Raw genomic sequence first — 24,297 nt, forward strand, 5'->3', positions numbered from 1 at the left:
CGTAGACCTCTCTGCCGCCCGCTGCTCCCCTCAGCAGTGTACTTCGGTCCTTCTGCCTGCTCTGCTCCCTGCTCTGGCTCTGGTGAATTCTCTCACCCTCCCGCGCTTCTGACTGTACCCAGTGCTTGTATAAATAAATAAATAAATAAATCTTTAAAAAATAAAATAAAAGGTATTTTCTGTCCCTTGGGGAAAAAATGTAGATAAATTAATGCTCAAAAATAATCCCTTTCCCAACTCTTGTTTTCTAAGTTCATGTCTCTCTTTTCTTGTGTTCAGTAGCAGACTGTGTTCTGTTCCCACCTAGTGTTTCATTGAGTAAGAACTGTTAATTTACTAAAACAATACATTGCCAGGTATGCTTACAAACATTAAATTTCCTTCCTATTTTCTTAGGTAAACTGAAAATGCTATATTATACACATACACCACCACCCCACCTTACTCTCAGGCCAGCTAGTACAGGAAACTGTCTCTGGATCGTTGATGGAAAATGTTATGCCAGGAATCATTCAATTCACTTTAATGATGTTGGAAAGAACCCACTCGGTAGAGTAGTTAAGGGGAAGCAAAGATGAATAATACATGCTCTTAATTCTAAAAGATCTCTTAACAGCTCTTTGCAAGATAGCCTTATCATGAATTAAAGTCAAGAGACTGACTTGGCTCAGGCTGTCGTTATTGAAAAGTGTTGGATCCAGTCATTCTGTCTCTATAAATCTTCATGTGAGGCTCTCGCTCTTGAGTAATTCCCATATTTAACCATAATGCTGTTCTGTAGACTCACTTGGAACAGAAAGAACTTTGGCCAGAACCTCATGTAATAGTGAAGCTGGATCTTGATATTCAAAAATTAGAAAAAAGTATGACACTTAACTCCCTGGTAGGGAACCTCCCAGCACCATTGCCAGACATATTCTGAGAAATCATATAGTGAGGAGAATGTACTAATAAAGGGAAATAGGCTGTTGCCATACTGTGGAATTGAAATATAATGGAAAGTTGACTGTTTGAACACTGTGGGAAGATATTCTGAAATGAGATTTGTGGATGATTAATGTAAAATATAAATGTTTCCCATCTAGCAGTACTTATTAGCTAGGTTCCTGCAGGACTTATGTAAATAGCTACTCATTATGTAGCAGGCATTTGTGTGAAATTGACCTGCAAATGTAACTGCAGAGTGCTGGTCTTTCAGGAAGTTACCTGCATGGTGGGATATAAGAAGCATAGAGGACTCAACTGAACCCATTTCTTTTTTTATAGGGATTTCTTAAATATCCACTGTCACTATTAATACTCAGGATTTATTTAGTGTTTTAAAATCTATGGAATTTAATTGTTAACATCATACAATTTGATCTTCATGGTAACACCGCAGGAAGAAGAGGAGAGGAAAATAAGACTTAGAAACCTCTATAGATTACAAGACTCTTAAATTGCAGAACACTGATTTTTTTCACAAAATATGTGCCAGGGCCAGTAATACATGCTGTTTCTTTACTAAGTAGAGAACTATGGAAGTTAGCTTCTGCCTGAAGAAGCCCATTATTTTAAGTATGTGATTGGGACTGCTAGGGAACCCGGGTCTCCCGGCTTTCTCTGTCAGTGGATTTTTCCATCTGACCAATAGTTAGTTATTAGAAAGTCCTTCCTTATACTGTTAAAATGATCTCCTTTACATGAACAACAATGTAAAACAATGTTATAGCATAAAATAATCATCTTAAAAGTTGATCTCCCTTTAATATATAAATTACCATAGGAGATTGCTACATTTAACCTTTATCAGTAGTACTAGTACTTATGAATTAATGAGTTTCTTCCTAAAGAATGTGCAATGAAACTAGTTGTCTGCAGAAAGAATTACAGAAAATGCATAGTTGGCAATGAGGAGGGCTGAAGTGTCAGTGTGTGCATGCAGTGAAGGGAGTGAGGCCTAAGCAGATTCAAAAGAGGGGTGCAGATGTCTCTATAGGGTTTGGGTCAACATTGAGACTACTTTCCATCTCCTTCAGTCTTACCAAACTCAACTTAAACCAAGGATAGCATTACTTTTTTATTTTTTTTATTTCTTTGGTATTAATGCTTCCTGAGCACCTATCTCCAAGCAGAGACAAGGTTAGGCTCTGAGGCATGATGATAGGTCTGAGTAAGATGTCCGTATCCTTCCCCTCATGTAGTTTATAGTGTAGCTGGGATATAGAAGTTATCAAGTCATTTAGAGCTTTGTGCTGCTATGAAAGAACTTTACCCAACAATGGAATCCCAATCCTATATGTAAAAATAAGTTCTTTATGTTCAAATAGTGTCACTGAGCCCTAAAACACTGAGAGAAGAACATGTGAGCAGAGGCACTGTGCTTACTGTCATCACTATAATTGTGATGAGAGAGTCAAGGATGTCTCATAATACCGTTTTCTGGGAAAGGTAATAAAGTGGTTTATTTCATGTTATTCTTTTGCACTGAGTTGCCTTGCCTTTTCTCATCTTCACAGAAAATACATGTCTTCAAGAAGACCTTACAAGCATTAATCTATCCCATGTCCTCAACCACCCCACACAATTTTGAGGTCTGGACGGCTACAACTCCTACCTACTGTTACGAGTGTGAAGGGCTCCTGTGGGGCATTGCCCGGCAAGGCATGAAGTGTTTGGAGTGTGGAGTCAAGTGCCATGAAAAGTGTCAGGACCTCCTAAATGCTGACTGTTTGCAGAGTAAGTAATCAGTTAGACTGAAGAAGTTGGTGTGCAGAGCCTGACCTATCCTATGTATTTTCAATTTGGACTTCTTCAGCACTTGAGGTCCAACCTACATGCCCCCTACCATTCACCCATAGAGCCTGTCCGGTCAGATATTTTGTGATGTGTGCCGATGGTGTTGAACTCTGAACTTTAGGTTCCTCATAATGAGTTCCTGGAGTACAACATCACCCTCATCAAGTTGAAAATAACAAAGTGACTACCAGCCTGTTTTTATTTTCACTTTTATCTCTTAAGAGTCCCATGTGATTAGTGGGAATGTGTTGTCATGGTCCTCAAATGGGCTAAATCACACCCCTGTGATTACAGTAACTAGAATTCTTTTCCAACCTAATCTGGTGCCTAAATACAGGAGCTATGTTCTTTGACAGCCCTTGAACAAGCTTTGGAATTAGAAAGTAACAGATATGTGACTTTGGCAAATTGTTTTTAACTTCCCAGAGCTTTATTTTTCTCCATTAAATGAACAGGAGTAGTAAATTCACCTCAAAGGGTTATAAGTCTGGCATGTAGTAGATGCTTAATAAATGTTAAGCATTTAACATCTTTTCACACTTCCACCTTTAGTGCATGGTATTTTAACTTTTTCATTAAAACTGGTAAGTTAGGTCTAGAAATGCTAACTATCAATAATACAAGTTACATTTCTCTTTATAGAATTTGTAATGTTTCTGTATACAAAACACTGCCTCAAGAAATTTCTCTTACTGCTTTAAGCAAGACATTTATAATGGTGACATCTTGGGTACAATACTTCCATCTATGCCAACAATTACAATTAAAAATAAATGTAGAAAAATCAGAGTTGGTAGGTATAGTAAATTCAGCCTCCTGAAAAGGTTCTGTGATTTCATTCTCAAAATGGTCTTTCAATCTGTTTGAAAACCTCCAGGGAAAATTTATCACCTTGGCAGCCCATTTAATTCATCATTAGAAAGTTCTAGCTTAAAAATTAAAACTTGGATCAAGGCCTATCTCCTAGTTACCTCTACTCTTTAAGCCAAATCTAACCTCTGGAGAAATTATTTACTAAATTAACTTTCACTGTATATGATAGGTTTTAAAGTACTTGAAAATAATACTTTCAGGTTTCTAGAATTCTTGTTATTTTGTAAATTTTTTCTGAAGGCATTCTAGTCCATCAACACACACACAAACAGACACATTCACACTGGGAATAAAACAAAAAATATTTTTTAAATGTGGTTTGAACAATGACCCATGCAAAACATTTTAAGGTACTTAAAATTGATTTGATTTTGGTATTTCATTCCCATCAAGCCTTAGGTCTGGAACTTACATAATTACAGTCCAATGAAATTAGGCCAGGTGATTATAAGACCCCGTTCACTGGTCCGGTACTCCCTGACAGGTCAGAGATGCATGGAAATGTCAATTTAATTATGCAGCCTCATCTCAGCTTCTCTCTCACTAGTTTTACTTAGTGATTGTTCCTATACTTTTTGTTGACAGGTGTGTGGAGTGATTAATAGGGACAGAGGAGACCAAAGGGAAACAGTTTTATCCTTGAGAAATGAGAACTGAGTTATCTTCCCCTCTGGGTTTCAAGTCAGCAGCAGGAGGGAGCCACCTGGTTTTTATTTAATCAGCTTATTTCTGTCCTGCTATTAAAGAAAATTGTTTTAATTGTAACTAATGGAGGAGTAGTTTGTGACCCTGAATTATGTTACTAGAATCCATAAGGAACTTTCAAAAGTTACGGTAAAGTTTTAAGCTAGAAGAAAAACGCTGAATAGGTACTGTGCATGGTAAAACATGTGTAGAAGACTGAACATATGTAAAAAGTTCCCCTTGAATTTTTTTTCAGTAGAAAAGAGGGAATTCAAATTGGAAAAAGCAAATAATCATGGCACCTAACCCAATCTACCTGTATGTACTTCCTTATGCATCTCCAAAGAAGGATTTCTGTAGTCCCACTGAAAAAATGCTCTCCCTTACTTTAAATTCTGACTGGAAATTTCAAGTACATGCATTCGGACAGAAAGTATTTCACCCAAAGTTCAGGAAAACCACCTTTTGTGAAATGTGTTCTTTTTATTTTGTGTGTTTTCCGCTGTAATTGTGCTAAGCTTATATGTCCTAATTAGTAACCACCACAAATTCATAATATTAACATAACCTGGCTAGTATTTTCCCTTCTGCAAACTAGATATTGATTCTCTCTCTCTTTATTTGTTTCCACATTTTGCGGCCGTGATAGCTTAAGACATACATTTATTTGTATATATTGAATAGCTACTGGGTAGGAGCTTTACTCTGAGCTTTCAGAATTAGAAAGAAAGTAATCAATAATGTGTCTGGTCCCAAATGTCTATTCTCTAACTTAGATAAATAGATATCATGAAGGCTTCACATTTTACTCCTTCAACAACAATTATACAAAATTTGTTATGTGACAAATAGGAAACTTAGAAGCAGGAATCTGTGTTTTTACTGCTCCCCAGTGAACACAATAGTCTTATTTTCCTTATAATTTAACACACATTTAAGCATAGTTAGCTGCTTAATAAATGTTGGTTAAGCAACCAATGAGGGCATGAGTATCACAATTAGACATAACATGCAGTGGTGTAAAGCTCATCCTTCCATAGAACCATAGATGATTAGGGAAGCCTTTGAAAACAGTAGCTTTGAAAACCCAATGGCTACTGAGTTCAGACAATTTATGTCTTGTTAAAAAGAATCAAGTATATAACATATCTTGAGTTCTAACCCAGATCTCTGAACTTTCATCAATGATTTCTCCTAATTTCTTTAAAAAAAAGAAAAGAAAAAAATTTCCAAAGTTGACCTTAAGAGAAAATAAGTGAAGGGCCTCCCCAGTGGTGTAAGGGATTAAGCACAGCACTGTGAAGCTATCTGCAGCCTATGCAGCAGGAGTTCAATCCCTGCCCTGGCCAGGGAGCTACTCACCTGGCACAACAGACCTCTCCTGTCTCACCAGCTGCTCCCCTCAGCAGTGTATTTCAGTCAGCCCATCTGTTCTGTTCCCCACTCTGTCTCTGGTGAATCATCTTACCCACTGCACCTCTGATCTGTACCCCAGTTCTTGTATGCACAACTAAATGTATCTTATTTAAAAAGATAGAAAATAAGTGAAGAGTCATTGGATTTTATTTTTAGTAATTTTCTGTTATCTTATATGGTACAGTATTTTAGTCTATACTGCCCAGACCTTGCTTTCAGAGCTCCCCATTGTGAGGGCTTCTCATGGCCTGCCTTTGTGGCTGACCCACCAAGCATGAGCTGTCCCTCAATACCACCATCCCCTGTCACAATATATTGCTTTAACTTCACAACAACATTATAGAGGATATAATGGTAAGTTGGTTGTCTTGGATATAAACAACTAAAGATTAAGATTATATCTTAATCTGGTAAGTTAATTCAGATAAAAGTGATAATAGTTACCTTTATACAATGGTCCCATTATTCCAAAAGAAAAAAAAAAAAAGAATAATGGACTGTTTTCAGATGAGGTAGGCTGCTGTAGAGGGATAAAAGGGGTAAGGATGCCTTACATAATGTTTTGGAGATATTCAACTTAACATAAGAAGTGGATGTCTATATCTGTATCACATTTATCTTTATTTTATTGACCCATTCATCTTTCATCCATCTCATCTTTCTGAGCTTGAGAAAGACCTAGAGTTTTTAAAAATCTCTCTGAGCATCACTGTTCTCATATATGAAAACAATGGTACTTAGCGGAAGATCATCAGAAACACACTAGTTGTGTCAGTCAAGTTCCTGGATATTAGAAGCTATTTAAGCAAAAATATAAATAGAAAAAAATGTTGCACTTCATTTTTTTCTTAATTTGTGTGTGTATGTGAGAAAAGGATGGGAAGAAATAGATGTAAATGAAAGAGATAAGCACAAAACTCTTTATGCTTCCCTTTTCTCCCTTGTTTCCTTTTTATAGCATAGTAAAACTTTTCTTAGCTGTGTATACTTTATATCACAATTAATTTGCTTCCTTAATCCATGTAGTTTTTTGACTCTGCTGTTACAGTAAAAAATCTAGAAAGTAGGAATCTAGACAATGCTCTTGAGATTCAGTAGCTTTGACATGCAGATAGTGCATTCCTTATTTTGTCCTTTTTAATTATGCATGTGTTTCCACACTTGTTCTAAAAGTTTGCATTTACCAATGATGGGACATTTAGAAAAGGTGGGGGTGGTACAGGCAGAGGGGGAGGAAAGGTTGAGGTTTTTTTTTTTTTTTTGTTCCTAAGCCCACTGACAGTGAAATCACTTTATAGAAGGTGGCAGTTCCTTGAGAGACGGCTACCTGCCCACATGCTCCCACTGTCAGGCATGGGCACCTACAGGAGTGGGAGAGGATTCAGTGCTAGGGCTGGGCTCCTCCAATTACCCTTCTGTTAAACACCACCCTTTGTTGTTTGTGAGAAATCTTGTAGAGTGTGCAGCTTTGATTTTATGTATAAAAAGGAGGCGGCTGACTTGAAGACTGGGGGAGTTGCAGGTCTATTCCTTGAAAAGATTGAAAGCATGTTCAAAGAGGAGGGTTAAGATTATCTTGGATATAAACCAACTAAAGGGAAAGGGTAGAAAATGTCAACTACATGCCCACCTACATGATTTCATGGGAAAGGAAAAACAGAGGCACGAAAGGCAGGCCACCTACATGATTTTACTGGGAAAGAAAAGAAAAGCAACAGAATTTCATGCTAAAGACTCCTGGAGGTTGAAGGGCCTCAAGCATCAGACCCTCTGCTTGCTCTCTGTGGTTGGAAGCCACCTCATTCCTTTGGGCTCAGCATTCTCAAATGCAGGAGAGTGTTTATAGATGTAAATAATAAAAATTCTCTACAGTTTCTTTGAACTATTCTCACTTCATTGGCTCCTATCTAGCAAATATTTACAGAGCATTTAGTAAGAGACAGACACTGACTGTGGCAATGTCCACGGAGAGTTTTCAAAAAATTTTTCACAGGTCAAGTAATTATGAAACTCAAAACCCTAAAATTCTTTTCTGATGTGATTTTGAAAATGTTTATCTTCAACTTTTATGACCTTCTGAAATCCCTATACTTGTTCCATTATTGTTATTAAAACTACATGCATAATCTCACTTAATCCTTACAATTTAATCTTCCCTGTTAAGGGAGATTATATTTCCTTACATTTTCAAATGAAAAATTTAGAGACAGAAAGTATCCCCAATGCTACTGGTTAGCAAACAGCTTATCAGGATTCACACACAAAACTCAGAGCATTCTGTACCCAGAGCATTAGAGGCAGTCTGTTGTCTTATTTAAAAGTGATTTAAAAAATAGGTTTATTTTATTTATGCATAGACAATCTGGGGTGTAGGCCAGAGGTGTGGGAGGTGAGAGGATTCACCAGAGAAAGAGCGGGGAGCAGAACAGGCAGATTGACCGAAATATACTGCTGAGGGGAGCAGCTGGTGAGACCGGAAAGGTCTGCTGTGCCATATGGGTGAGCTCCCTGGGTGGGAATCAAACTCATGCCGCAGTAGCTAGCAATAGCTTGATAGTGCTGAGACTTTAAACCCTGCGCCACCAAGGAGGCCCAAACGTGATTTTTTTTAAGTAATTCTTCAGTTTTGTTTGGATCTCTGCCCTTGTTTTATTCTGTCTGTTAAATTCATGAGATTTATGGGCCAACAAAATTCTGCTTTCTAAGAGTAACACTCAATCAAATTAAATCCAGCACCAAATTAAATATCCCAATAGAATAATAATTTTATTTTAGTACTACCCTCCCAGGGGATACTTCGTTTTATTTATCATTACCAGGCAGTGCTCTAGAAGCTTGGACTGCACATTTAATGGAAATAGGCCTTAAGGCTAGCATGTAGGATAGACATATATTCAGAAAGCTGTGTCTTGTAGTAGTAACACTGCAGAAATCTGCTAATGCTACATATAAGGCTTGATTTTTGTTTGTTTTTTTTTTTCCATAAGGGAGGGGAAAAAATATGGCCAGTGAGTTTAGAAAGTCTATTACTATTAAGGAGGAAATAAGATCATTTACTGAGAATGGAGGATGATAGGATGATGGTGGTGAAGTAGGTGGCTTAAAGAGAATAGAAATGTTTTTAGAGCAGCTATTTAAGGAAAAGGGAAAAAGAAGAAAATGACACAATTGAGGATATTGCAGATCTTTATAGATATGGTTATGAAGAAACACTAAAATTGCAAATATCCATGTAAAAATGGTGAAAGTATGAATTTCAACTTATGTTTTGGGGTAATAAAAATTAAAGAAAACTGGAGAGTTTTAACTTACAGGCTGGTCCATTGGTTCATGTAGAAGAGAACCATGTAGGATAAGTTTGCTTCTCTCTAAAACTGAATTTTCTTGCAGTTGTATTGGCTGATCTGTCAATTAAATGTTTTTAAAAGTAATGGTGATGCATGCCATTTGGATAATGTGTGATGACACTTTACAAAGTGCCTGCACTGTACCTTGTCTCTTTTGATCTCATTTATTGTTGATCTCTAGTTAGCATATCACTGTACATCAATAAAGCTACCAGAATTTCTACCACACATCTTGAAGGATAAGCTTATCTCTGATGACTCTGTGATAAAAAGAATAAACATAGTAAACTCAAAGTGTGGAAATTCAAATAATTTCACTGGGAAAATAAGATGGATAGGTGGGTTCAGTAGACAAGTAGATAGTGGGAAATACTTGTAGATCAAAGACAAAAATTATGAATTTTTTCTCTCTGAACTAAATAGATCTAAGTTGAATTACTTTCTTCAGATCAAAAATGTGAAAGTAGAACTTTAAAAAATACATACTTTTCAAAGGTACAGATAAAGGTTTAATGATAAGTCTCTGTAAACTGGTTCTTAACTGATTGTCAGTTTCAAAGCTTAGGGGTCTATCTGGAGTCTGTATATGAGAATACATCTTCTATTACAACATCAAGAACATTGGTGAAGGGTTACAAAGCAAATTGCCAAGCTAGTTCCTAATTAATTTTTTTTAAATAATTCAAGAGACAGTCATTCAATATAGAGATTTGCTTTCTTTACATAAAAAAATTCTTGGCATTTTTGTTTTGAATTTGACCTTCACTGCTTGAATGAGCATTTATTAAGTGGGTAGTCATCAGCTGGCTCTTTCTGAATTTAGGAAAATTATCCAAAGTATATTTTACTCCTGGGGACTTGGACACTCTTTTCTAGAGCCTTTGGAGGCCACAACAGTGATAATTATTTAGACATATTGACAGGAGTCAACATTGCTGTGATACTTCTAACATTTTCAGCATTTAGGATAACTTACAAACATGACTTTTGGGGCACTTTGAATTTTCTGCTTTTCTGTCCACCAATGTCCTTTCTATTTAAAGAGTATTCCAATACTCAAAGTGTAGTATGTCTATTGGGGTGCAGCTGTTTAGGTTATGCCAAATTTACCACCTGAGAATTATGCACTATATAGTTGTCATTATAGATAATTTACTAACATGCTTAATTGCTTAAGGGTACACAATTTATAAACCTGTAGCTGTTCTGGGGCATGTTTTAACTGATGAACAAGGCATTTTGAATGTCCTTTTAAATTACCATAATGGAATTCATTAAGTTTTAGTATTCCTTTTTTAATGTTTTAAATCTTCAGGTAAAAAAAAAAAAGATAAAAACAAATGTACTATTTTTACCATTAGAGCATTCACCTCTCTTAGCTTCCTCTAATTATACCTTGATTATTATGAATGCATTTTCCACTTTCAAATAACTGAATTCTTGTCAAATAGTATACACATTTATTATAAGGAAAGTTATTAGGTAACCTTCCCTCTTTTGTCTTAGCTCAGTTCTTATGTTGGGTTTAACATTGACAGAACTAGATTCAACAAACATTGAGGCTCTCCTTTGTGGCAGGAATTGAAAAGAGAAATGGTCACATTTAATTTATAAATATTTTGTAACGCATAAATATGCCACTTTCAGAAATATAAATTTCAGAAAAAAATACAAGTTGGGCAATAATTACAGTACTGTAAGTAAAAATGAAAAAAATACAAGCCTTTGACACTTTCAACACAATTTTGTGCCAGTCATGCTTGGCATCAGCAATGGAAGTTGCTATAGGCATTGGTAGGTAGGCTTTTGCTTAATTACTTCAAATTCATTGAGAAATCTTGGGAATGGGAAGCAGAATCCACTATTTGTTTCATGATGTTGGGCAACTTAGAGACCACACTAAGCAGCAAGAATATTTGACAGAAGTTGAAGAAAGTAAGGGACACAAGGATAGAATTTTGATAATCCTTCATTGCCAAATGGATTCATGTTAAAAATGCCCAGAACATTGAGACTAATCATAAAAAATATATTCTAGGAGGGCCTCCCTGGGGGTGCAAGGGGTTAAGCACAGCACTATGAAGCAATCTGCAGCCTCTGCAGCACAACTTCGAGCCCTGGGCAGCCAGGAAACAGCCCATATGGCGCAGCAGACCTCTCCTGTCTTGCCCACTGCTCCCCTCAGCAGTGTATTTCACTCAATCTGCCTTTTCTGCTCCCCACTCTGTTTCTGGTGAATCCTCTCACCTCCTGCACCTCTGACCTGTACCCAGTTCTTGTATGCATAAATAAATCATTTGTATTCTCTCAGTTATTTTAGAGGATATCTAGCCCAGTCATTGCCTTTTTTAAAAATAGCAGAAACACTTTGATTATGTAGAGAATTTTACACTCGCACTGTATAACAAATAGAAATGGTATTTATTCCACAAGAAAAAAAATAAGCATTTAATTATAAATTCCATCAATAATCATAATATTCTGTATGAGTGCAAGTATTTGAAATCACGAATTTGGGTGCCATTTGCCATGTATATCCAATCTATTCTTCGATTTTGTTCTCCTTATCCATGGATTAAATTTATTTGACTGTTTTCATTGTTTTTTGTGGCTTTGAAATGTTTCTGCAAATTCAAACAGATTTTTTTTTTTAGTTATGTCCAAAAGGGCAGGATTATTACAAAAAGGGAGAGAAGAACAAAGGACACTTGAATAGGCACAAGCAGGCAGAAAAGACTGCCTGCAGAAAAGACTGTGGCTGTGACTAGAGCGGCCTCTGCTGAGGGAGGTCAGTGAAGAGAAGCCCCAGCAGGGATGCTGCCTTGCAGAGGAGCAGAGATGGGCAAAAGAAACACCTCTGTAGGCACAGGTGGGCAGAAGGACTGCTGCTCATACCAAATATTTTTACAACCCCTAATTTAATCCAAAAATACAAGTGAGAAAAGTGGGAATCATGATAGTTTATTTACTTGCCATTAACACAAGGGCTAGTTCTGAATCTCAGCTTAGTGACTTGTTCAACTGATTTTTTTTTTTTTTAATTACCATGACTCATTTAAATGAAAACATTCATTCATTGTTATGTTCTTCCTTTTTAGTCCCTCTCTTGCATAATCAAAAAGAACTTGGTTGTATATTGACTTTTTTCACCAATGACTTTTTTCATTACAGGGGCAGCAGAGAAGAGTTCTAAGCATGGTGCCGAAGACAAGACTCAGACAATTATTACAGCGATGAAAGAAAGAATGAAGATCAGGGAGAAAAATAGGCCTGAAGTGTTTGAAGTGATTCAGGAAATGTTTCAGATTTCTAAAGAAGATTTTGTGCAGTACACAAAGGCAGCCAAACAGAGTGTACTGGATGGGACATCTAAGTGGTCAGCAAAAATAACCATTACAGGTAAAAATAAGTCATCTTAAAATGTATTCCATTTTAATTTTTTTGTGTCTTAGAAATCACTTAGTAATGATTACAGGTAATAGAGATTTTTAAATATCAATAATGACATTAAACTAGCTGGTACTTCAAAATTTTAAAACATATTCAAGACAATTGAGTAGTTTCAGATTCTGTGTTGTACAGATCAAAAGCCCTTACAGAGGAAGAAGGTTCTGTTTTACAATACTCTGCAGTTGACAGATTAGCTTTGTTGCTGCTTGCCATGATAAATTGCAATAGTAGCCAATAATCTCTTCAGTCAGTTTTTCTTTGTGAGAAGACAAATAACATTTTTACTTACTCCTGGATCAATATCAAGACAATTTGAGTTAGTGACATCTAATAATTTGAACTTCTGGGGTTGCTTATAACATTAACAGCTAGTACCTATGTATCACACTAGTTTGCTAAGCCTCTTCTCATATTGTATTTACAAAGTAAAATAAAGATGCTTTGATTTACTGGGTTGAGTTAATCAGTATTCATGACAAATATAAACAGATTTTATCACAGACCATTGAATTATGTTGGGAAGTTGTTTTCTTTGTTTCTGGCATGTTATAGGTGCAACCTAATTTTCTATGCATGTGTACAATAATATGTGTGAATATATAGCTAATATGTATGTGTATATAGCAGTATAGCTACTGTTCATTACAAGTAAAAGCAAATATAACTCAAAGGAAGGGTTTAATATTTGGTGTATTCATGCTTTTATTATATATTATATGTATATTTATATATTATATATATATACACACACACATACATATATATATATATATATATATAAAGTCCTGTTGCTCAGGAGAAAGAAACCAGTGTGATTTCATCTGCAAACCCAGTGATTGAGACTGTTTCTTTCATCATTATCATTTGTTTCTGAGGAAATCTCCATATTAAAATGTTTGATTTGGTTTATTTCAGTTGTTTCTGCACAAGGCTTACAGGCAAAAGACAAAACAGGGTCAAGTGATCCATATGTTACAGTTCAAGTTGGAAAGAATAAAAGAAGAACCAAAACCATTTTTGGAAACCTGAATCCAGTATGGGATGAAAAGTTCTATTTGTGAGTATATATCTACTCATTACCAATATTAAAAAAATTAAAAATAATTTTAAGACAGGCATGTAAAATATGCAAACAGTACTTACCTCATCTTTAATAAAATCTATGCAGAAATCACAAAAAGAGAAATTATGATGTAAACTCGCTCAACATTCTACCAATATTTATTACTCATTCTTCATTTGGTAACAAATGAAGAAAAAATATTTCAAACAAAATTGGTGGCAAATTTGAGGTGACTTTGCAGTAGGGGAAAATAACAGCATGATCAATACTTTGTGTTTATTCTAAATAGAGAGAAATTTGTAGGCTTGATTCAGCAATATTTTGATATCTAGAGATATATAGTTTGATAATAGAAAAGTTTAGGCATCTCCTGGCCTGTCTGTCGCACTTACATCTTTACTAATGATGTGGTTAATGATAACTTATACAACCTCTGACTTTCTGTGAGGTCATTTATTTTTAAATCTCTTGTATTTTGCACCAAACAGGAGGAAGTTATTTTTCTATCATTTTTTTTTTCTTTCTACCACTATTTTTCTTGGGGACACATTACTTTGAATTACCATTTAGTAGACATGAAAATCCCAACACTTTAAGACTGTCATTTCTTTTCCTTTCCTTCTGTTCTTGCTAATGATTTAAACATGGATCGTATTAACTTGATAAGTCACCAAATCATATACAGTTTGCTTGGTAATATAGGCAACATTGTGTGAGAAATGTAGTGTTTCATGTGTTTATGGACTGCTGAGGATAATGTTAAGAAATAGTTATGGAATTCTACAAGCAAAAGAGACTATCATTAAGACAAAAAGACACTCTACTGAGTAGAAGAAAATATTTGTGTATCATACATCCAACAAGGGGTTAAATATTCAAGATAAAGAACTCATACAACTCAACCAAAAGAAAACAAATAGCTCATTCAAAAATGGGCAAGGTTGCTAAATAGATACTTTTCCAAAGAAGATGAACAGTTGGCCAATAGGCATATGAAAAAATGTTCATCCTCATTTATCAGGGAAATGCAAATCAAAATCACGATGAGCTACCACCTCACACATATGAGAATGGTCAAAATTAAAAAGACCAGAAACAAGTGTTGATGAGGATGCAAAAAAACAAAAAGAATCAAATTAAGATTCATGATGTTAGTGAACTGGTCAACCCCTATAAAAAATAGTAAGAAGTTTCTCAAAATATTAAAAATATATTGCCATGTGATCTAGGAATTCCACTCTTAGGTATCTCTCTGAAGAATACAAACACACTAGTTTGGAAGGGATCATTGTTCATTGCAGCATTATTTACAATAGCCAAGTTATGGAAACAACCTGGTTGCCAGATGAGTGTATAAAGATGTGGCACCTATACATGTTGGGATAATGTTCAGCTCTGAAAAAAAAGATGAACACAAAGGGAACTGGAGGGGGTTATCCTGAGTAAAATAAGTCAAAAGGGAAAAGACAAATACTGGATGATTTCACTCAGGTGTGGAATATTGAAAAAAAAAAAAAAGGAAAAAAATCAAAAGAAACACTAGAAATCTGACTATAGAATTAAGACTACCAGAGGGGGACTGTAGGGTAAAGAATGAAAGAGGGGAGGAGACCCAATGGAAAAATAATGGAGGTTTATGGGGGCTTTGGTGGTTCATGTGCTAGGGTAACATAAATCTGAAGCTATATGAACCTATTCTCCTAAGTTATATACAGTACTGCAAATCAATGTTGCTGCAAAACCAACCAACCAACCAACCCTCAAAAACCCCACATTTTTGAAAAAAGATACAGCTTTGGGGAATCATTTGGGACCAAATCACAGAGGATAGCATAGAATGAGTTAAGGGGTCAGGATAGTTTCCTTCAGACTAATGGGAGAAGCTATTTCAATATTTATCTGTTAACAGAAAACAAACAATCTATAGTCATAAATTCAAGTTACTAAGAGAATCAAGTAACTGTCTAAGGCAGAATAAGGGTAAGGAAGGAGAGAGACAGAGAACTTGGCAAATTTGAGAGCAAGAGCTCTTGGAAAATAAGCAACTTTCATGGCCATGAAATCATGTAGATGCAATGCAACTTGAGTTTCCAATTTCTCAAGAGAACCTGGACATTTGAAAGTTTAGACTGTCTTTGAGGTATAATTGACATAACATAAAATCTACATATTTAAAGTATAAAGTTGACATATGTATACCTCCAGGAACCTATCACCAAAAACAAAATAACATCCATCACCCCAAAAGATTTCTTCATGCCTTATTGAAGTCATTCTTCTTGATCCACCCTCATGCCTGCCAACGGAATCACTGATCTATTTGCTCTGTTTTTAGTTCATACATATTAAAGATAAGTCTCTTAGAAACACTTGTATATAAATATCTAGATGAACATATATTTAAATTTCTCTTGAATAATAAGAGTGGAATAGCTAGAATGTGTATTAAGGTATGTTTTATTTTAATGACATTTTTCCCAAGTACTGTCCATGTAAGTTTTTGTCATACACGTCCTTCCAACACTTGGTAAGGGCAGTCAAATTTTAGCCACTCTACAGTGGTTTTATTTTGCATTTTTCTCATGTCTAATGATTTAAACCTTTTTCATGTGGTTGTATTCTATGTATGTTTTTGTGTTGTGTTGCTGGGTAAAAATGTTACTCTTCTTTTTGTATTAAAGTTAAGATTTATATTTAGTTCTATGATACATTTTTAGGTAATTTGTGCGTGTGATATAAATTACAGACCTTAGTTCATAATTTTGCATATGGGTATCCAATTGTTCTTCTATCCTTTTTATGGAAGCACTATAATTTCTCTACCAAATTACTTTTTGTACCTCGAACAAACTTCAACTCTTCATATATGTGTAGATGTGTTTTGTATTATTCTGTTCTGTCAATCTATTTTTCCTTCTGTATGTGAACACCACATAGTTTTGATTCCTATAGATTTACTTGATAGTAAGACTTAAAATCTTGTTAGTTCTCCATTTTTCCCCTAACTTATTTCACCTTTTTTCTTGAAAACTTTAGAATTGTTTCCATATGAACATTAGAATGAGTTTCATTTTTCATACATCAAAAGCCTGATTCTATTGTCTTACTGCCCTGCCTAAAATTACTACTGACATCATGGTATTACAAATTTCATAGTTTACTGGTTATAATTGGAGTTTTCATCTATGCACTTGAACAAATAAATAATGAAATATACCAACCAATATGGTATCAGGGTATTTTCATTACTTTAAAAATCCTTTGTGCTCTACCTGTTTATCCCTTTCCCGACCTTTGGCAATCACTGATCTTTATATTGCTTCAATAGTTTTCAGAATTTTTCAAGTTTTACCTTTTCTAAAACATAATATAGTCGGAATCATACAGTATGTATCCTTTTCAGATTGGCTTCTTTCACTTAGTAATATGCATGTAAGGAGTCTCTACTTTTTTTTTTTTTTTTTTTGATTTGATAGCCCATTTCTGTCTAGCACTGAATAATATTCCATTGTCTGGATGTGCTACATTTTATTTATCCAATCACATAGTAAAGGACAAGTCAGTTGAGCCTAAGTTCTGACAATTTTGAATAGAGCTACTATGTGCATGTATTTGTGTGGAGATGTTTTCATTTCCTTTGGGTAAATGCCAAGGATCATGATTGTTGGGTCATATAGTAAGAGAATCATTCGTTTTGTAAGAAATTTCCATTTATCTCCAAAGTGGCTCTATCATTTTGTGTCCTCACCATCAATGAATAAGAGTTCATGTTGCTTTTTCTCCTGTCTCCATTGATGTGTTCAGTGTTCCAGATTTTGGCTATTCTAGTAAGTGTGTAGTGGTATGTCATTGTTGTTTAAATTTGCATTTACTGATGACCTAAGATGGGTAACATATCCCCATATGTTTTCCATCTTCATGAATGCTTTGGTGAGATGTGTGTTGAGGTTTTTGGCCCATAATGTTAAACTGGTTGTTTTCATATTGTTTTAAGATTTCTCTGAATTTTTGGATAGTAGTCCTTTATCACATATGCCTTTTGAAAATGTTTTCTGCCTGTTTATTGTATGTATTCTTTTTTTCCAACCAAAGGGAACTGCTTTATTATGAGGCTGTAATTACATAGATAATTGTCCTGTCCCTAAACAATATATAGAAGAATTTCAATGATGTGAACCAGAAACACAATTTATTACTAATGAATGAAGTCAGTGGAAAAGTATATGATCCAAAGTGTGTTATAATATATTGCAATGCATCTTTTTTTTTTCTTTGTTCAATTTGCTATTTTTATTAACTGTGATGGCACATTTTTGCCCACTTTATTTGCCATTTTGTTATTATATATTACATCATTCTTCATTTTTGTACAATGTATGCTTTCTCATCTTGGTTATAGTGTTTATAGCATGTATTCTGATTCTTCTGATACCTTCCTCTACTTAACATTTTGAACATATGTAATGCTTCTTATCATTGTTTTTTTTTTAGTCCTTTACCGCCAGTTCTAACATTTGTGGCCATTCTTGGTCAGTTTTATGACAGGTTTTTCTACATTGTGTGGCAAACTTCCCTGCTACTGTGCATGCCTAATAATTTCATACTGAATACCATACTAAATATCGACATAGGTTTTGGATATTTTAGATATTATTTAAACATTCTTGAACTTTATTCTAGGACATAGATTACATAGAAATAGTTCTTTGGATCTTGCTTTTAAGAGTTGTTAAGTGAAAAATAAATTGAATCATTTTAACTAATTATTCGTCAACACCAAAATAATATTTTTCCTTTTGCTCTACCTACAAACTCATAAATGATAAATTTTCTAGTCTTTCCAGAAGAAACGCACTATTTCCAGCCTTGCTAAGTGCAGACAACTGTTATAAATCTAAGCCTTTCAATGACCCTTCTCCTGACCTTGGGCAATGCCATCTCATGAAAACAGGTACTCAGTTGAGAGCTCAAGAGCAGCCCTCTGTAGATGGGTGGAATTGACCTTTAGTTCAGCACTCACTCTCTTTTTTGATACTATCTCCTATAACCTCTAGCTGCCTTGGTCTCCCTAAATTTTCATCTATGCCTTTTCAAAACAGAGACTGGCAGACTTCACTTAGATTCCCTCTTCTTCCTCAATGAGTGGCCAAGATGCTCCCTCAAGGCAGTAATCTGAGGTAATCATAAGAATCACATAGTTCACTTTTGCTTCTATGATCACTTTTACTCAGTGACATATCTGTATACTGTCTCATACTTCTTGTTTACTTTTTTTAGTGGGAAGATATCTCTAGTCCCTGTTACTAGACTAGAAATCAGAATTTAAATAATAACCAGAATGAAATAAAACAAACACAAGGCATGTCAGAAAATACAACATCTGATTCATAGGTTGCTAGTTGTACTCTATGAAAGATAACATCCAGTCAAAAAAATATAATATTCTAATATTTTAACCCTGATAAAGAGTCTCCTGGAGAAATGATCAGAATAGTAATAAGTGCATGTATATGAGGTAACTTCCTAAACACAAAATAACCACCCTAAAGAACTAGATGTGACAATGGTCAATGTTCATCCAGGTTATAGTGTTTGTTCCTACCAGACCTGCTAGGGAACCTCATGATACACGGGGTGAGTATACCTTAGAGCATATTGGATTGAAAGTTAAAATACAAGTTTTCTGTATACTGTCAGTTTTCATATTTTTACTATATTGTATATCTCTTTTCTTTTGATAAAGGCCATTATCTACATTGGCAAAACACTGTCTAGTTGGTTTTATTTAAGATTTTATTTATTTATGCATATAAGAACTGGGGTACAGGCTAGAGGTGTGAGGGGTGAGAACATTCATCAGAGACAGAGTGGGGAACAGAACAGGCAGACTGACTGAAATACACTGTTGAGGGGAGCAGCAGGTGAGTCAGGAGAGTTCTGCTGCACCATGTGGGCAGCTCCCTGGCTGGGGATCAAACTTGTGCTGCAGTGGCTGTGGGATAGCTTCATAGGTTATGTCTTAACCCCTTGTGCCACCAGGGAGGCTCCTATGTCTATGTCTAGTTTTCAAACAAAAGTATTTTTAAGGAAGAAGAAATTCAAATTTAAATCTATTACACCCTACTTTGCATGTATAAAATAGAAATTCTATTTTCTTGTCATTTTTCTGTGTTCCAAGATTCCATTCTTTCTGGTTTTTTTTATAGCACTGGTTCAAGAACTACTGTTTTGAATCTATGTTTGCATGTTTTCATCTGAACATGAAAGTAGCAGGATTAATTGCAAATTTGACTTCATTTGTAATAAGTTCTCCTTTGCAGAAGGAACTGAGTTAATAGTAAATTATGTGCATATTTTAAAAAATGCATACATATCCTAGATGCATCCATGCCTTTCTCTTCCTCAATAGTACTGCCCTATGAACTACAGGGTAAAGACATGTCCTGACATTCTGAAAAAGAATGGCTTACTAATCGTATGACTTTTACTACATATTGAGCTATTTTAACCTCTGAATTTTACTTATCCTAGTATGAAAAATTGGAAAACTAATACATGTCTCACAAGATTGTTACATCTGTTAAGATAATAAGAATTTAATGATACGTGTTAAACTTTCAGCTGGCAGTTATAATCATTAGTAGTATGATTACATATTTTGTGCTAACTTTACACTGTCATGCCAAAAAATTTCCAACCATAATAGTGAGAAAGAGAGAAGACCAATGAACAAGGTGCTATTAAAATATTGCTGCTGCAATGAGAATTAGAGAACTGAGATTGGGCAAGAGGGCAGAGAGAGAGTTTCATCCAATTCCCTCACTTTTCTGTTGGAAAAAAACAAGCTTACATGGGTTTTAGTAGAATCAGGACTACAAATCAGTTTCCAACTGTGATGCTACAAATAAAGTACAATTAGAAACAAAGGTGCAGGGCCTCCCCTGGTGGCACTGGCAGTTGAGCGCAGCACTGTGAAGCTTTACGCATCCTCTGCAGCGCAGTTCAATCGGGCCAGCCGGCGAGGGTCCCACATGGAATGGCAGACCTTTCCTGTCACGCCCGCTGCTCCCCTCAGCACTGTATTTCTTCAGTCTGCCTGTTCTGTTCCCCGCTCTGTCTTTGGTGAATCCTCTCACCCTCTGGAGCATCTGTTCTGTACCCTGGTTCTTGTATAAAATAAATAAATCTTTAAAAAAAAAAAAAAGAAAGAAAGGTGCATTATGTCTTTCCCCCATACCCAAACTCTTCTCTTAAAAAATAAGTGCTTTTGTTCTGAACAAGACAGTCACAAATCTGGTAACAGGAAAATGCAAATGAAGTCTTTTTTTTCCTTTTTTTAATTTGAAAATGTAGTTCCCCTAAATAATAGCACATTGATATCCTCAAGAGATTAATACTAAGTAATTGAAATTTTAATTTTACCTCTCTTACCATGGGGTAAAAACAGGCGTGAATAGAAAACACAGAAACAAACATGACCAACTGCGCTCTTGAGAATGATGGATCAGGTGGCCTTGTAAACATGTGTAATCTTTAAAATATCACATAAAGGTTAATTAAGAGAATGTATATGAAAGTGCTTTGAAAATGATAAAGTATAAATAAATTGTAAGGTGCTTGTTATCTTTGTTCTTTGATCCTAGTAAATTGAAAATGTGGTCATTTCATAATTAATGGTGACATTTGATTTAACTTTCCTATGCTACAGTTAATGAAATGTTTTATGCTTATCATAAACCATTCCCTCAAGAGGAATGGAAGTAAATTCTCCCAATGGGTAATAGAATGGAAATGGCAGTGTAATCCACCCATTTGAATATGAAATTTTATGGTTTGGAGACTTATATTTTATATATATGACACAAATTTCCCCTGTACTCTTGTCTCTTTTAGTTACTATGTTGTTTTCCATATTGACTGCACTGTTTTGCAATATACAAAGGTTTGTTTACAAGGATGTCAAAACTACAAAACAGGAAATGAATGAAAGGAACTGGGACCTTAGAAGGCAGTCCCAGCTAGCAGTCACTTGAATCATGGAGGAGATCCAGAAGTTGTTGGTAGTGCTATCTAAGGCAAAGAGATTAAGGGGAAGGGAGTTTAAGTGAAAACTAGATTCTCCTGGCTTCCCACCTTTGATCTTATGGCAGATTCATTCTGGCATTGTTCACAATGCTGAAGATGTGGGAACAACCTGAATGTTAATCTACAGGTGAATGGGTAAAAAAAAGTGACATATCTATGTAATGTAATAATATTCAGGCTTACAAAAAAAGGAAATTTTGTAATATACAACAAAATAGATGAACCTTCAGGGCTTTATGCTAACTGAAATAGGCCAATTACATAAATTCTGCATGATTTCACTTATGTAAAGTATCTGAGATACTGAAATTCACAAACTCAAAGGACTGGCATGATATTTTCTAGGAGCTGTGGAAATGGGGATATGTGGTTTATTAATCAGGATGCACAAAATTTAAAATAAATAAGAAAAATAAGTTTCAGAGATCTTCTATATAATATTGTACCAATAATGAACTCAACATTTGTTTAGGGATAAAGAAAAAGCTACAGTAGCCAGTAATAGTAGCACTGTTATACAGACAGATATATAGATCGATAGTACAGTATTGAGAGCTCTGGACAAAACCCTCACCTAAAGTAGTATTTTTAATAGTTGGATAAAAATATATTGCATCAGTATGTATTAATATTTTATCAATATCCTGTGTTTTAATAATTAGACTAAACATGCCTCTGTTTTATATATCTGCACTAACTTCTTTGCTATTGAAAACAAAATACATCTATATGGTTGAATGATATGTTTTGCTGCATTAGTTAGCTAGCTAGCTATAATTTAAAATGTAGTAAGTGCCAAACACAATTCTAAATATTTTATATGTATTTATCATCTTTAAGACATAATTATTAACATTCTAATTTTATAGATTGGGCTTTGGAGATTCAGCACAACTGCATAATTTGCCCAAAACTGATTCAGAGATATAAATTGTACCTCTTCAGATGTGTGCCTTGACACCATACTCACACCAAGTTATCCACCAGAGTCTATTGGGCCCACATCTCACTTTGCTCCCCGTATTCCCCCTCCAATTATGGTAGCCTCAATTTTACAATCAGATTCTTAGGGTTGTTTTGGTGTGATTTTTTTTTTACACTTTGTTTCTCTGTATTCCACATATCAGTGAAACAATCCAGTATCTGTCTTCTCTCTCTGTCTTATTTCTTTTAGCATAATCCCCAGTTCCATCTATGGTGTTGCAAATGACAAGAGTTCATCTTATTTTATAGTTGCAAAGTGTTCTATTATGTATTTGTGTGTATGTTTATATATATATATATATATATATATATATAAAACATATAGCTATGTATGTATAAACATATTCCTAACCTACTCATCTGCCCTTGGGCACTTAAGTCTTTTCTAAAACTCGGCTATTGTAAATAGTATTGCAGTGAACATATGAGTGCACATATCCCTCTGAATTACTGTTTTTTTCATTCTTCAGGTAGGTAGATACTAGGAGTGGAATTGCTAGTTCAAATGGTAGAGCTACTTTTAATGTTTTGAGACATCCCCATACTTTTTGTACCACAGGGGCTGGACCAGTGTACATTCCCTACATGGTGTACAAGTGTGCCTTTATCTCTAAACCTTCACCAGCATGTCTTGTTTCTGGTCTTTCTTATTTGGGTCATTCTTACAGGAAAGAGATGATATTTCATTGGTTTAGATTTGCATTTCCTTAATGATAATGGTGACCTTTTTTCTTTTTCATGTGCCTTTTCGTCATTTATAAATTGTCTTTGGAGAAGTGTTTATTCAGCTCTTCTATGTCTTTTGTGATTTTTTTTGTTATTGTTGCATGAGTTCTTTGTAGATGTCAGATATTGTCCATTGTATAATGTGCAAATATTTTCTTCCATTCATTATAGTATCTTTTAATTATACTGATAGTTTTCACTCTGAAGATATGGTCCCTTTTTTTTAAATCTTTGTTTTTGTTTCCCTTGCTGTTGGAGTTGAGTCCCCAAAGACACAAAGTTAAGGTCGTGAGTGCATTGTATATGTTTTCTTCTATGTATTTCATGGTTTCAAGTTTTATATCCAATTCCTTAATCCATTTTGAGTTAAATTTTGTAGCTGATATAAGTGAGTAGTCTAGTTTCATATGTTAGCATGTGGCTATCCAGTTTACACCATTTGTTGAAGAAAGTTTCCTTTTCCAGGGTATACTTGGCTACTTTGCCATAAATCACCTGTCCACATAAGTGTGGGTTTATTTATGTGCACTTAATTCTTTTCCATTGATCTGTGTGTCTGCTTATATTCCAACATCATACTGTTTTGATTGTGGTAGCCTTATAGTTTAAAGTCCGAAAGTATGATATCTATATTTTTTCCACTTTTTTTTGGTCAGGATTGCTTTGCTGTTCAGGTTCTTGAAGCTTAATGACTTGTGCTTTTCTCAGTCAATACCCTGCCTTCCAGCCTGAGTTGAAATGGGATTACTTATTATGACTTGATGTTTTAAATAATAATTTTGTTGATTATAACATAAAATTATAAAGATGTTTTCACTATTTCTACCATCTACATTTTAACATATATCCTTACAGATTATTTAAATGAGTATATATTTTATTAATATATAC

The 24,297-nt window shown here is 34.9% G+C and overlaps 1 protein-coding gene across 1 annotated transcript in view; it reads left to right on the forward strand.

Annotated features, from left to right (window-relative positions):
• UNC13C (unc-13 homolog C) overlaps positions 1-24,297 on the forward strand; it is a 488,975-nt gene that overhangs the window by 208,208 nt on the left and 256,470 nt on the right. Inside the window, exons 8-10 of the mRNA XM_054701637.1 lie at positions 2,499-2,718; positions 12,270-12,497; positions 13,464-13,605. Coding sequence (XP_054557612.1) covers positions 2,499-2,718; positions 12,270-12,497; positions 13,464-13,605 — 590 coding nt within the window. The remainder of the gene's footprint in view (positions 1-2,498; positions 2,719-12,269; positions 12,498-13,463; positions 13,606-24,297) is intronic.

The sequence above is a fragment of the Talpa occidentalis genome, unplaced genomic scaffold, assembly GCF_014898055.3.
Source record: "Talpa occidentalis isolate TD23 unplaced genomic scaffold, MPIMG_talOcc4v2.1 talOcc4.11, whole genome shotgun sequence".
NCBI lineage: Eukaryota > Metazoa > Chordata > Mammalia > Eulipotyphla > Talpidae > Talpa > Talpa occidentalis.